At 42.7% G+C, this 15605-nt stretch overlaps 1 protein-coding gene across 1 annotated transcript in view; it reads left to right on the top strand.

Annotated features, from left to right (window-relative positions):
* fam171a1 (family with sequence similarity 171 member A1) overlaps nucleotides 1-6198 on the top strand; it is a 94824-nt gene extending 88626 nt beyond the window's left edge. The window contains exon 8 of the mRNA XM_060900268.1: nucleotides 3286-6198. Coding sequence (XP_060756251.1) covers nucleotides 3286-4879 — 1594 coding nt within the window. The 3' untranslated portion in view covers nucleotides 4880-6198. The remainder of the gene's footprint in view (nucleotides 1-3285) is intronic.
* Nucleotides 6199-15605: the final 9407 nt, after the last annotated feature.

Raw genomic sequence — 15605 nt, 5'->3', positions numbered from 1 at the left:
ATCTGCCAACGTTGTCAAAAGACGCGCGCGCCCTCTTTCGAATGCTGACGTAATCAAGCCAGAAGTTTTGTTTGTTTTGATAGCAATCAGGAAATTTTGAAAAAAGTATGCAGTAATCGTCATTTAAACTCGTTTTTGTGCAATATTTCGTTTGGAAAACAGTTTTCAAAATGGCAGCACTGACACTTCACGTTTCAAAGTCTCGTGAAGATCGTGTGGATAAGCGACGCCTGCTGTGGACCAAACGAACTAAGTTCAACATGGCTAAAAACCGAACAGCCCAATAAGCGTAATATTTAATTGCAGTTAGTTGCCAATACAAGTCACGATATAAGGTTACTAAAACCGAAAATGTAACTGAATAACACGTTAATTAAGAAATAAAGCAAGTTTAAAAATGACTTCAGTTCTCCTTTAACAAAACAATGTTTATATAAGAGGCTCTCATCACCATGGTGTTTTTCAGAGAGGTCTTGCACATATATACTCGTATCTATCTAATAAACAAATAAAATGAATATAAAAATTATACAAATAAAAACTAAGAACGAAATACAGGGTGTTTTTTTTTTTTTTTTTTAAATTGATATTATTTGAGATGTAAATATCCCAGAAACTACAGAGTCTAGGCAAATGAAACTGAACAGGCTTAATATTGAGCAATATAAGATTTATTCCTCCAAATCTGAATGAAAAATTCAAAAGTATGTGGATTCCATGAACGATTTCACAAATTTTCAATATGCGCACCGGCTGAGACACAGGACACCGAACACACAAAACATCTTTTCTTTTCCAGTGAATGGCATTTCTGTACCTAAAAAGTCTCGTCTCATCTCATCCATTATCTGTAGCCACTTTATCCTGTTCTACAGGGTCGCAGGCAAGCTGGAGCCTATCCCAGCTGACTACGGGTGAAAGGCGGGGTACACCCTGGACAAGTCGCCAGGTCATCACAGGGCTGACACATAGACACAGACAACCATTCACACTCACATTCACACCTACGCTCAATTTAGAGTCACCAGTTAACCTAACCTGCATGTCTTTGGACTGTGGGGGAAACCGGAGCACCCGGAGGAAACCCACGCGGACACGGGGAGAACATGCAAACTCCACACAGAAAGGCCCTCGCCAGCCACTGGGCTCGAACCCGGACCTTCTTGCTGTGAGGCGACAGCGCTAACCACTACACCACCGTGCCGCCCATACCTAAAAAGATAAAAACAAAAAACGTAAAATTTTGACCTGTTTCCACACATGCTGTTAAAATTTGAGGTCAATTGAACGAGAATTGGCAAAGTTATTAGATTATGAAATGATATAAATTTTTTTGAAACACCCTGTATTTCTAAAATAATATACAATATGTGTAATATATACAAGTATATATGAAATAAAATTAAGTTCATCTTAAAATGATTTGAAATCATTAAGACTAGATCCCGGCGGCATGGTGGTGTAGTGGTTAGCGCTGTCGCCTCACAGCAAGAAGGTCCGGGTTCGAGCCCCGTGGCCGGTGAGGGCCTTTCTGTGCGGAGTTTGCATGTTCTCCCCGTGTCCGCGTGGGTTTCCTCCGGGTGCTCCGGTTTCCCCCACAGTCCAAAGACATGCAGGTTAGGTTAACTGGTGACTCTAAATTGACCGTAGGTGTGAATGTGAGTGTGAATGGTTGTCTGTGTCTATGTGTCAGCCCTGTGATGACCTGGCGACTTGTCCAGGGTGTACCCCGCTTTTCGCCCGTAGTCAGCTGGGATAGGCTCCAGCTTGCCTGCGACCCTGTAGAACAGGATAAAGCGGCTACAGATGATGAGATGAGAAGACTAGATCCCTGTCTGACAGTAATATCTAAATTGTTCCAGTCAGCGGCTGCATGAAATATAAAACGCTGTTTGCCCCAGTTAGTACACACATGTGGCAAGTGTAAATTCTGACGACGGCGTGTATCCTAATTATGTATACTACAATTCCTAGTAAAATCAAAACCTATAATATTGTTAAGGCATTTATATACAGCGATGGTGGCGGCGGATAGCTAGAGGCTCCCATTTTAACTGAGTACGAGCTTGAGTGGTAGAAAGGTACTGAGGTTGGTCTAAAATAAATCTTGCAGCATTACTTTGTAATATTTGAAGGTGTTACGAGTACTTCGTTATTTTTATGACCCCATACTAAACCAGCATAATCAAAAAGCGGTAATAAAGTGTCAAGCGAGTGCTATGTAGTAGTAGATGTTTAAAGCTAGACGGCCTTTCAAGTTCATAAAATCGGTGAAATTTAGTTCACTCTGAAATTTGGTCATTGTGAGATTAGTTTATTTCTGCAATATCTAAAAAAAAAACCCAGGCCATTCTGTGGCTGGGAAGTTATTTAATTTGAGGGGATTCCCGAGCAAATAATGTGTATGAAATCATTCTCTTCGTGCAGTCAAACAGACAGAGGAAGTCCGTGTACGCATGCGCAGGTTTATCATCATCTTTTGGGTTTTACAGCAGCTGGCATCCACAGTGTTGCATTACTGCCATCTACAGGTTTACCTTTGACCGTGCACTGTGACAGTTCCATCATTCTGTCACTAAACGAACAGCTGATCACACCGAGGTGCTCGCCGACCGACGATATTTATTAGTTCGGTCCTGCGTTTCCTTTCCTTCGCAACATAACGTCTTTTCTCGCTTTCCGTTACTGTAGTCGGTCTTTCACGTTTCATTCACGTCCTCCATGTTTCTCTCCGGTTTCAAATTTGTATCCCACAATGCCTTGTGCAAACGGGGAAAGCCCACCATGTGATGCATGACGTAGTATCTTGAATTGAGTCATGGTGAAGCAGGAAAAAATAGCGGAGAATTTAGGAACACATGGCCCTAAATTCATTAATTGCTCTAACTTTAAAAAGCTAATAAAATTGGAAGTCTGTGATTCGAATTCAGTAGCTTTTGGTCCACTAAACAAAAATAATTAGGTGTCGGGTAAAATTCTTTTTATGACCTACACTTGAAAAATCTGAAAGGCGGTCTACCTTTAATGTGGCGCAGTACGCCAAACCTCTGACAGACTTTTGTGCTTAAGGCATGTATATGATCAGACCAGGTTATATTTTCATTTAGTGTAACACCAAGAAGCTTTTGATACTCGCAGCTTGTTAGCAATTATTTATTGAGTGGAATTTAGTCTCTGCAGCTGGATTTGGTCTTAGCACTTTATTACAAATATTCATGATTAGATTGAAGAATATTTGTAGACCTCTTGTGTGTCCTCTCATATTTCATATGTCCGTGTAACCAGGAGAAAGTGCTCACGCTCGAGACGAGCTCACCAGAAGTACACCCTCACCTCATCTCTGGACAGCTCCAAACGAGACCAGGCTACGTCCATGTCTCACCTCAACCTCATCAACGAGGCCCAACTGGAACACGTGGGGGTGGAACCAGACCTGCACACCCCCATGCTGAAAGCCGCGCCTCATGAATCATCCACCAATGAGCTAGTGTCGTCTCGGAACGAGCTCGGGAGTCGCTCCCAGCGTGAATATCGCCGCAGCTACACCTCCATCGTCTCCTCAACCGTCCATCCTCTGCACGCGTCTGCTTCGTCCTCATCCCCGTACCCGCTGCACCACGCTGCCTCAGCAGGCCGCCTTTCATCAGAGAGCAAGGCCATTCCATGTGAGCACCGCCTGTCTCCATCCACAACTTCACCCACAACTTCGCCAGAAAGGGATCTGGGGGCGGAGCATCGTCCATCTGACTTCCTGCTCTCACGCTCGGTGGATCAGCTAGAACGCCCCCCAGGCCTTTTGCCCCGCCCTGGAGCACTGCTGTGCTGCACATCGGAGCTCCAGGTAAGCCAGGGCGGAGCCGGATATCAGAAAGGCCGTCCCACTTTGCTAATCCCCGCCCACTACATGCGGCTGCCTGGGACGCACCCTCTCTCAGGACAAGCGCTTCTGCTCCAGTCAGACGAGCGGAGCGAGCTCGAGAGCATCCGTGCAGAGCTTAATGCATCCCATCAGCCTCAAGCTGAAGTGGGGCAAGTGGACCACATGGGCAAAGGGGTGGAGGAGGGGAAAGCAGGAGCGAGGGAGGCAGCAGAAGGGACAGTGGAGGAGTGGACGGCAGCGCTACCCGAAGCCTTGTCTATCCCCAACTCGCTGAGTGAGGCGGCGCTCGGGGTGGTGCAGATGAACGGAGAAGATCAGCTACTGGCTGAGAAGACCTTAATGGAACTGAGGGGTGGGAAGCCCCTCCCACACCCACGAGCCTGGTTTGTGTCACTGGACGGCCGCTCGAACGCGCACATCCGCCATTCTTACATCGATCTGCAGAGGGCAGCGCATGGCAACAACTCTGTGGGCAGCAACGATGCCAGTCTGGACTCGGGCGTAGACGTGAGCGACATCACGCCAGGCCGCAAGCCCAAAGGTCAGGAAAAGGCCCAGGTTATGTCACCCAGTGTGACATGCACATCACTGGTATTTGTGGAGGGTAATAAGGTTAATCCTAATGCGAAAGCTGATTCAGAACCCAATGAGATTGAGAGCCAAACTCCTGCCTGCAGTCCGGAAGAAAACTCGCTCAGGCTGTTGTTGCCCAAATCTGAGATCAAAGAAGAGACTATAATCCCGCCTTCACCTCCGCTGCTACCCACTCCTCCACTCCCATCCCCTCCTTCGCTCCCAGATCCTACCATCGAGGAAGAAAAGTCAAGAGGAGACAAGGAACAGATAGTGAGGACTGAGCGTGCCCAAACGCACCTTAAGCTTCCCTCGAGCAACAGCGCCCCGGATGGTTTGGCTGCACCCGAGGACGTTGACGAGAACAAGAAGAGTCCGTGGCAGAAGCGCGAGGAGAGGCCACTGCTTGCCTTTAACCTCAAATGACCCCTGACTTTTGGCCTTTTTGTCCCGTGGAATTGGTTTTGGCTGAAGGGTCAAATTTTGGGTCTCTGACTTTTTGAAATCGATAACAGCTTCCAGGAATTTGCTTGTGTCCGAACAGAAAGCACTCTGCGAAACCCATTTATGCACAACAGCTATGCCTTTGTAAACAAACTGCAAACGAAAGCCATTGTATGAAGGTGAGATGTTTAGCTTTATAAACTGCTGCTGGTGTTCAGGTAAGCAATAGGATCTTCAACTGGCAGCATACAGCACTGAGCACTGCGTCTCGTCCACAAATGTTTCTTCACGTGTTCGTTCACTGTGTCCCAGCACTTAGCTGAACAAAACCACTCAATCACGGATTAGCGGAAAGTCTTCCTTGAGTTAATCTGACTGAAAATTACGTCTGTAAAGTTTGTGTGTCCTGTGGTTTCAGTCTCTCCAGCGGGTGTTTTGTTTTTGTTTTTTTTGTTTAGTTTAGTTTTTTTCCTGTTTTTTTCAGTGCATCAGAGGTGAGTTTTGAATCATTGGCATCAATCAAATGCAGTATTTCCTCAGAATGATAATCCAGTCGTTGTATCCACTGTAGCATCTGTGAACTTCCTGTTCCTTGAGACTAGAGACACGCCCAGCTATGCATTGCTTCAATTCTGTTTTTTTTTTTATTTTTATTATTTGAAACCGTATTACGTGTTTTTCATTATTGTATTCACTGTTTTGTTTTTTGTTTTATTTTAAACACAATTTAAGTGAATATTTTATTCAGCTAAAGTAGTTGTTTTTCTTTGCTCATCTCTCTCTCACACTCGCACACGAAATGCTCCGTCTGTCTGAAGTGCCTATGTAGCAGATGCGTTAATTTACAATCCTCACATCTCCTCGCAGATTAGATTCTATCACGTATCTATGCTTTTGTTTTTTTGTTTTTTTAATGTAGTGTATAAACATTGTGTGCATTTGTATGTGTACAGTGTGTGAATGATGTGTCTCAACTGTGCATTTCTCCACCTGTGGAGAACAAGTGCATATTTCAGAGTGTGTCTTTTGGGAGTTTGTGTATGAATCAATATGCTACACTTGTTTGCGGTTGTCGCTCCTTGGCCAAATGCAATGTTTTTGTGCGTGTGTGTTTTGTGTGAGAGAAAAAGACATTGTATGAATATGAAAGCTGTCCATGATGCCCTTTTATAACTGTGACTTAACCACTTTGCAATCACTTCACCAACAATCTCCTTTTGAATGTCTGGAGTCGTCGCTTACACTCTTAGAAAATAAAGTACGTTATTGTACTCCAAAACGTACAATAAGCTTGTCACTGAGGCAGTACTCTCTAAGATACTTATTTGTACCCTTTATATACTGCTTGGGAACATATATGGATCTTTTTGGCCCTAAAAATGTACACACTGTTACCTTGAGGTCTAATATTTAGCCCTAGGGGGTTATATTAGTGTAAATTGTACCTTGGGGGAGAGAAATGGACTCCTACGGTACTTCTACTGTATTTCTGACAGGGTATGATATAAATGAGTCCAGTTATACATAGTCTTACCAATCCAGTTTTAATAATGAGAGTTGCGGTAGAAAATGTCACATACACGGTAAGTGCATGCATAGAAATAATATAAACGTCGGCATGATAAGGTATGCTTGAATCTCCACTGGCTTTTGTGCAGAAAGTATGGCTATGCCACGGAAGACAAGTGGTACCAACATACACCTGAGAAAGTGCTGGATGAGGAAGGGAAGCCCAAGATCCTTTGGGACTTTGAGTTCCAAACTGACCATGTAATCAAAGCTTGCAAACCTGACTTGGTGCTCTTTAAGAAGGAGCAGAAGGAATGCCTGATATTTGATGTGACAATATCAGGCGACCATAAGATTGTCACCAAACAGGCAGATAAGATCACCAAGTACGCACTACTGAAAGTCAAGATCTCAAAAATGTGGGACCTGCCAGACTCAAAGATCAAGGTCGTATCCAGTTGTTGTTGGTGCCTTGGATTCAATTCCAAGGATTTTAAAAACATACTTGGACATTTTGGATGTGAAGTATGACATTATGCCCTTACAAAAGTTAGTTCTGCTCAGAACTGCCCACATATCGCAAAGGGTGCTGTCTGTCTGAGGTCCTTGTTCCGACTTGACAGATAGCTGAAAACTCTAGTGCACTGTCGTCACCATAATTTCGTACTGTACCACAATGCAATAATAATAATAATAATAATAATCTCCTTATGATTTTGAGAAACAGTGCTGGTTAGTATTAAACCCCTGTTACAAATGTTTAATCCACTGTGTTCATGTCAGTGAATTGCACTGGAATATTTCTCCATTCATCATTGCGACAAAGGGTTCATTCATATTGCAATTATCCCATCAACCAATCATGTGATCATATGGGATACGTAACGAGATGCAGAAACAGGTCTTCAGTTAATGTTCACATCAGGTGTCAGAATGGGGGGGGGGGGGGGGGGTGATCTTAGTAAGTTTAATCATTACATGGTCGTTAGTACCATAAGGGCTGGGTTGAGTGTTTCAGAAACTGCAGATCTCCTGGGACTTTCTCACACAACACACTCTTGAGTTTACACAGAATGAGAGTGGTGCAAAAAAGGGAAAAAAGAATCCAGCGAGCGGTGGGTCTGCTGCCATTTAAACACCTTGTTGATGGGGAGGACAGAAACGACTTTGAAGGCTACAGTAACTCAAATGAGACTGTCAATGACTGTGTAGCTCACTCCGGCCCTGTCTAGTCCAGAAGGAACGATCTCAAGTAGGCCGCCTTTTGCAATATATTATAGAAGCTATACGCCAGAAAAAAATCCAAAACAGCAAGGAATTGACGGAAAAGAAGCAATTGTTGTTAAACTGCTCATTAAAGCTTAATTGGTCCATAACTTCATTAATAATTGTAATTAAGCAAATCTGGGTAGAAGTTATATGCACCCTAGGTTCCCCTACCTTCATGCCAGAAAGAATCAAAATCGGTGAAGAATTGAGGGAGAAGAAGCAATTTGTGTGGAAACTGCTCGTTACGGCTTAATTACTCCATATCTTCATTATTAATTGCAATCATGCAAATTTGAGTAGAAGCTATATACGGTATGCACCTCAGGCAGACCTACCTTCCTGCCAAAAAGAATAAAAATCAGTGAAGAGTTGAAAGAGAGAAGAAGCGATTTTTATGAAATGTAGATAACGACGGACAACACACGATGGCATAAGCTCATCACTTGTTGGTCGGATGAGCTAATAAAATAATCACTCTTTACAACTGTGGTGAGCAGAAAAGCATCACCAAGCACACATCACGCCAAACCTTGAGGTGAAGTCGTCACAACAGCAGCAGATCAAATCAGGTTGTCCGAGAAGAACAGGAATATGAAGAATCTAAAGCTCCAGTGGGCACCGGTTCATCCGAACTGGACAGTTAAAGATTATAAAATCCTAGCTTGGTCTTTTTACGATGTTAACCTGTCCAGTTGAGGTGAGTCTGTGCACACTGTAGCTTCAGATTCCTGTTCTTGGCTGACAGGACTGGAACCTGATATGACCTTTTTTTTTTTTTTCATAATAAGCTATTGACTTCTTTGTAATGGTGTAATGTTTATTTCACTACACAAAATATAAAATATTCATGAATCCTATGAAGGAACAAAAAAAAAAAAATCCCCACTCACTACAGGATGTTTCAGTCGACCAGGAAGTACAAGAATGCTATTCTACTGGCTTTTCTCTGGGAAAGATGTGTATTCTGGAACCTTCTTCTGTTTTCATTTTTAAAAAAGGATTAAAATGTTCTTAAACTACAGCACCTGGAAAGTCCTGGTGTGCCTCCCCCAACCGCCATGTCGTCCTCCACCACCATCATCGCCATCACCCTGTCGCTATTTTTAAAAGCCACATAATGATCCATGTGCGCAGCACGTCACACACTAATGGATGTTCTTTTATCTACCCAGTACTTGCTGAGTCATGATATTCAAACTGCATTGTCATTAAATTTAGCCACAAAATGAATAGCTAAAATTATAGCAAAAGAAATAGTACAAGAACATTTTGTAATACTTATTTTTACAAAGTCAAAAACTTTTTCAGAATATCTTGTTCGGTCCTTTTTTTCCCCCCTCAATTTGAATGGAAAGACAAATAAATGCAATGTACCGTACATGGACCTACCGTAACCAGCTCACTGGTTCTGAACATGTGCTAGTGATTAAAAGGTTATGAGTTCAAATTCAAAGACTGCTACTGTTTTGCCATGCCAAGAGTTGTGTACAAGTACAACTTTTGTAATATTTGATAATCTGTAAGCTGTAAATGATCTGCTCAGAGGAGAAACTCTCTAAGGCTCTGTAATTAAAAAAAAAATTAAAAATAAAAATAAAAAAATGACTAGCCACCATCCAGCCAATACGGAAACACATCCCAGGTGTTTTAGGGTGTGGCTTTAGCTAGTGCACTGAAAGGAAGGATTGTCTCATCTCATCTCATCTCATTATCTCTAGCCGCTTTATCCTGTTCTACAGGGTCGCAGGCGAGCTGGAGCCTATCCCAGCTGACTACGGGCGAAAGGCGGGGTACACCCTGGACAAGTCGCCAGGTCATCACAGGGCTGACACATAGACACAGACAACCATTCACACTCACATTCACACCTACGGTCAATTTAGAGTCACCAGTTAACCTAACCTGCATGTCTTTGGACTGTGGGGGAAACCGGAGCACCCGGAGGAAACCCACGCGGACACGGGGAGAACATGCAAACTCCGCACAGAAAGGCCCTCGCCGGCCACGGGGCTCGAACCCGGACCTTCTTGCTGTGAGGCGACAGCGCTAACCACTACACCACTGTGCCGCCCCAGGAAGGATTGTATTTGTTTGAAAGTTTTTGTCAAAACCACAGAGCTTTACATGACATCCAGCAAAAGTGTTGGCTACATTGTAACCCTCAACTGGGGGAAAAAAAACATTTAATTAATGAATGAATTTGTGGTTCAGCATTTAAATGTTCATAGAAGATGGCTTAATTGGGAAAAAAAAGCTACAAGGGAACACTATATTCAAGAAATAAGAAAATTAGTATGACTGACTGATTTGTTCATCATTGTTGGCTTGATTAGACATCTTTTTATCATCATAAAAGCATCATGGATGACTGAAGAATAGCTCAAGCATTGTGCATACTATCGCTCCCTGACACCTCCAGGATTCTCCGGGGGATTCTTGAGCTTGGATACTGCCTGTGCAGAGTTTCCCATGTTCTCCTTGTATCCATATTCCTTCACGTTCTCCGGTTTCATCCTAACTCCCAAAAACGTGACGGTAAGTGAATTTAGAAACCTATAATCCACCGTGACTCTGACCAGGATAAATCACTTACTGAAGATGACTCAATAATACCCTTTTTCAGCCAACAGGGAATGAGTTGCGTTCTTGTTCGCACACCAAATTCTGAACGGTTCAGAGCATTTTGACCAAAAATAAATTGGTTCGGGGCGGCACGGTGGTGTAGTGGTTAGCGCTGTCGCCTCACAGCAAGAAGGTCCAGGTTCGAGCCCCGTGGCCGGCGAGGGCCTTTCTGTGCGGAGTTTGCATGTTCTCCCCGTGTCCGCGTGGGTTTCCTCCGGGTGCTCCGGTTTCCCCCACAGTCCAAAGACATGCAGGTTAGTTTAACTGGTGACTCTAAATTGACCGTAGGTGTGAATGTGAGTGTGAATGGTTGTCTGTGTCTATGTGTCAGCCCTGTGATGACCTGGTGACTTGTCCAGGGTGTACCCCGCCTTTCTCCCGTAGTCAGCTGGGATAGGCTCCAGCTTGCCTGCGACCCTGTAGAACAGGATAAAGCGGCTAGAGATAATGAGATGAGATAAATTGGTTCAGAACCTGAAACGTTGGTTCTCAGCTGGAACCAAAATATACCTGGTTTTTCCAGCGCGAACCAAGACTACACCAATGGGCGTGTCATTAGTTTGGAGAGGAAGTGGAGCACAGCAATAAAGAAAGGAATTTTTCTGAAAAGGATACATCTTAAGAAAAAAATGGACTGAAAACAAATATTCTTGGGTTCCACATGACGTCACATCCGCCTCATTAGTTATTCAGAACTTTAGCTGGTGGTCTACCAAAGCATAGTTACCAAGCATTTGTTTGGAGAAGGTGTATTGCTCGCATGAAAAATCCCTTACACTTGCGTTTGTTTTGGGTTGTTCAAATTGACCAAACTGTGAAACTGATAAGTTTCTTCAGGGTTTCCCGTGAACTAATTAAAAAAAAGGGTGAACGAACACAGGATTTCACAAAAAGACGCAGAGAAAGGTGGCTTTTGAACCTCTCGCTGAAATCGAAGGGAGCCGAGTCGAAGCATGCTCGAGTTTGCAGTGATCACTTGGTGAAAGGTTTGTATCTCCCTCTCGGCTATGTCCCGAGTGTTTTCCAAGTACTTTTCTTGCCACGTGTCGTGATTTTACAGTACTTTTTTTTAGTCATGAAGCCATGATCACTACTTCTCCATCTTGTTTAACTAAGATCCAGGTCTTTAAAGGGGTTTCTGATGATCTTTGTGAGTGATTTACCTGAGAGATAAGAGCCAACACAAGTGAGAATCAAGCCAACTGTTTGTTTACACTTCAACTTGCAGCGCTTTGTTGTAAAGACACAAACGAAAAGCTTAAAAAAAATACTTACACAAGCAAAAACAATCCAGGATTCATTCGGCAGTGACTTGATAGCGAGGTCCTTTACCCAGCCACATACAAAACAGTTGTAAGCCTCCATACCCTTCCACGCTTTCATCTGTTTTGCGGTGTAGACGGACGTCTGCAACACCAGATAGTTCGAGATGTCGGGGAACTCGACTGAAGGGTAGTTTTCGAGATCGTATAACAAATCCTTCTTTCCCAGACTGTAGGGGTCGATTCCATTGCACATAGCAATCTTCTGAATATATCTAAAGCAAGCAGTGGCTTCTAGATTACAAGCATACTCTAATACGTTATCGCTAGTTGTTTGCTTGACCACCAGCTGTTTTACCGGAAGTAAAATCGTTAAGAAAAGCCACGTGACTGAAACCCAAGAATATGCAATAACACAACAAAAGCTCACAGGTATTCAATGCATCCTGCGACTACTGTTTACTCCTATTGTGAATTGTGCAACACCCTCCGTTCAGGACGCATCCTTGATTACAACAGTTCCACTCAAAACTGGTGAAAACGTGGGCTGGTTCGCTAGCTGGCACCAAGGTTCAAAGAATCCTGAACAGAACTGCTTGAAGAACCTGTTCCCTGTTGGTTGAAAATAGTTGGTATGAATGAATAAATCGGACTTGGAAATAGTCCTGTCTTGTGTACAGGTTTTATATATAAAAAGGCATTCAAGATGTCAAATACCCCCTTTTCCATTAAGGCAGTACGAGGGCTAGTTTGGAGCCGGTGCCTGACCACTAACCAGTTCTTCACGTTTCAACAGCCAAAGAACCAGCTCTCGGCCAGGAAAAGTGGTTCAAGAGTGGCATCTACACCTAAAACCAAGAGCTGTTTATGTCTGGGGGTGGGACTATTGTGACCAACAAGACCAACGAAAACTTAAAACCAAAGCTAGTGTAGCATCTAGTCTGCGTAATCCAGTAGTCTGCCGTTGTTGTAGTATATAGATGTATACAGTGATGCAATGACTCAGCTTTCTAGTCCGTGGAAAAGCAAACCAGTTCTTAAAAGGTTCGTAAGTTGAACTAACTCCGAACCGGCACCTATTTCTCATTGGTAGAAAGATGGTTAAAATGTGTTCACTGTTGCCAGGCAGATTAACAAGCCTTATTTAGCATCACAGAAAAATATGCTAAGTAATGAGTTCCACAATACCACATCTCCCATAACCTGGTACAGAACGGGACGGGACGGAACAGTACCGTCACGTATTTTAATGTGGTGTCACGTATTTTCTTATATTTGCCTTCCGGGTTTTTATATGCTGTTCCGTCCCGCAATACCATTTTTGTGACATTTATTTACATAATGTATAATCTTACCTTTTTTTGTTCTAGTTTCACAGAGACATCCGTCACGTCCACCATTTTATTAATCGGTACTTGCATTAGTCATCCTGCCTTTATAGATGAACCCGTCCCGTCACGTATGATGATAAAGTTAGAAGAAAAACAAAATATACTGTTTAGTTGTTTTATTGTCAAAACATGTGACTTAACTACTATTTATTCATCTATTTTACAATTTCTTGCCTCTTCCCCTACCTCTACGGTACCTTTTCGTTTCTTCACCTGACATTGTATACTGTACATTTCAAGTTCTTATCTTTTTTGATCTGTGCTTCTGTTTTATGACCCACGTTTTCACAATCAGCATGAAACCACATATCAAGAAGGAACCTTTATTTGTCACATGCACACTCAAGCACAGTGAAATTCATCCTCTGCATTTAACCCATCTGAAGCAGTGAACACGCGCGCACACACTCATAGCAGTGGGCAGCCCAAGGCTGCCCCACGTCAACCTAACTTACTCAAGATGGCGCTCGTTCCGCCACACGGGATTTCTTCGTGACATCACACCGAGGTATATTCCGTAATTGGTGTTCCGGGCTTTTAGATCAATTTCAATTGAAAATATCGTGAATATAACGTTAATACAATGTGACGGGATATAATAATACTGGATAATCAAGAATAAAAAATACATGACAGTGATATGTGTGAGTACAAGTATGAAGCCCCTGAATATTTAGAAAACATCCCGTCCCGTTCCGGTTCATACTTTCCATACCGGGTTATGGGAGACGCCCACAATACCATCATGTTTCAGGTCTCTGAACAACTTTTCATAGCTGTATTCAGATTAAATTGTCATTTTGACCCTTAATAAAATTTAACATTGCATTTTTTTGGCAAATTACTGCAGAATAACTGTCGACAGAGACAGCCCGCAAATGTTAACCATGCGGTCTGGACTATCCATCCATTGTCTGTAGCTGCTTATCCTGTCCTACAGGGTTGCAGGCAAGTTGGAGCCTATCCCAGCTGACTATGGGCGAGAGGCGGGGTACACCCTGGACAAGTCGCCAGCAGGGCTGACACATAGACACAGACAACCATTCACACTCACATTCACCATACTTGCCAACCCTCCCGATTTCGGCGGGAGGCTCCCGATTTTTAGCCTCCGCCTCCCGATCGTATTTGTTAAAAAACTGGATAATCTCCCGGTTTTGGGAAATCCCTACCGCCAAGTTAAAAATACTCCCGATTATGTCCAATCAGAATCGTATGAGAAACACTGCTGACATCAACTGATTTTTAACCAATCAACGAACAGAATGACAGTCACTTCCATAATGTAGGATTCGCACAGGCTGTCTGACATTTTTTACAAGCAGTCATTCATCATGGCCACTAAACCAAATACCAAATGGCAAAAATATGAATGCAAATACCAGGTTGCATGGGAGAATGAATTTCCATGGATAAGCAAATGTTCGACCAGCCAGACCAACGCATTTTGCAAGGTAAGCGATTCACTGACCGCACAGGTCAAAGTTTAGAAGTCTGTATGTTTACATCCGGGTCTCGCGAATTTATTTCAGTTGGAGAATTTTTAACGCTGGGTCGGGTGGCCATAACTATCGAGTTTGTTTGATGAGTGTGTTTGAATAGTGTGGTAGTGTCTTAGTGCTATTTTGAATTTATGTTTGAAAGTTTTAAGTGAAAGTTTACAAGTGAATTATCTGGGAAGTGATTGATTTTGATCGAGTTTTGAGGTTTTAAGTGAAAGATTACTAGTGAGTGTATTTTGGTAGTATTAAAATTTTGCATGCGAGTGAATTTCTTTGTGGAGTATATTTTGATAGTATGGTAGTATTTATAGTGCCATTTTTAAATTTTGTTTGAAAACTTTCAAAGTTTGCAAATGAGCAAATTCCGTTGATGCATTCCGATAGGATTTTGATAGGATTTCTAGTGCTTTTTAAAAATTCTGTTGGAAAGTGTTTAGTGAGAGAGACGCATTTTAGTAGTACTAGACAGTGCAGTATGTATTTAATTGAGTTGTTACTATTTTGGTTAAATCTTATTACAATTTAATTTATATATATTATAGTTCTCTGTATTTTTACATGAGCTTACAGAAGGAAAACGATTTGATGCAATCCAATAATACTTTCATTCACTGTGGCTATTTTAAGAAATTATAAACATTCTTCTCAAGCATCACTTGTTTTTTTTCTTTGTGTCTCTGTATGTATACAATATTCAGGCGTGAGATTTTTCAGCTCAAAATCTGATTTAAGCAGACTTCCCTTTCATTGTTATTATATTAAAAGTCAAGACAAGTATTATTTCAGATTTTTCACTCTGGGCTAGCTCATGTCTGATACATGAATCTCATAACCTATAGTAATTGATAGAACAATATCTCATCTCATCTCATTATCTCTAGCCGCTTTATCCTGTTCTACAGGGTCGCAGGCAAGCTGGAGCCTATCCCAGCTGACTACGGGCGAAAGGCGGGGTACACCCTGGACAAGTCACCAGGTCATCACAGGGCTGACACATAGACACAGACAACCATTCACACTCACATTCACACCTACGGTCAATTTAGAGTCACCAGTTAACCTAACCTGCATGTCTTTGGACTGTGGGGGAAACCGGAGCACCCGGAGGAAACCCACGCGGACACGCGGACAACATGCAAACTCCGCACAGAAA

Source organism: Neoarius graeffei, chromosome 19 (genome assembly GCF_027579695.1).
Source record: "Neoarius graeffei isolate fNeoGra1 chromosome 19, fNeoGra1.pri, whole genome shotgun sequence".
NCBI classification, from domain to species: domain Eukaryota; kingdom Metazoa; phylum Chordata; class Actinopteri; order Siluriformes; family Ariidae; genus Neoarius; species Neoarius graeffei.
Note: the sequence above shows the minus strand (reverse complement) of the source record. Positions and strands in the feature narration are given on the sequence as shown.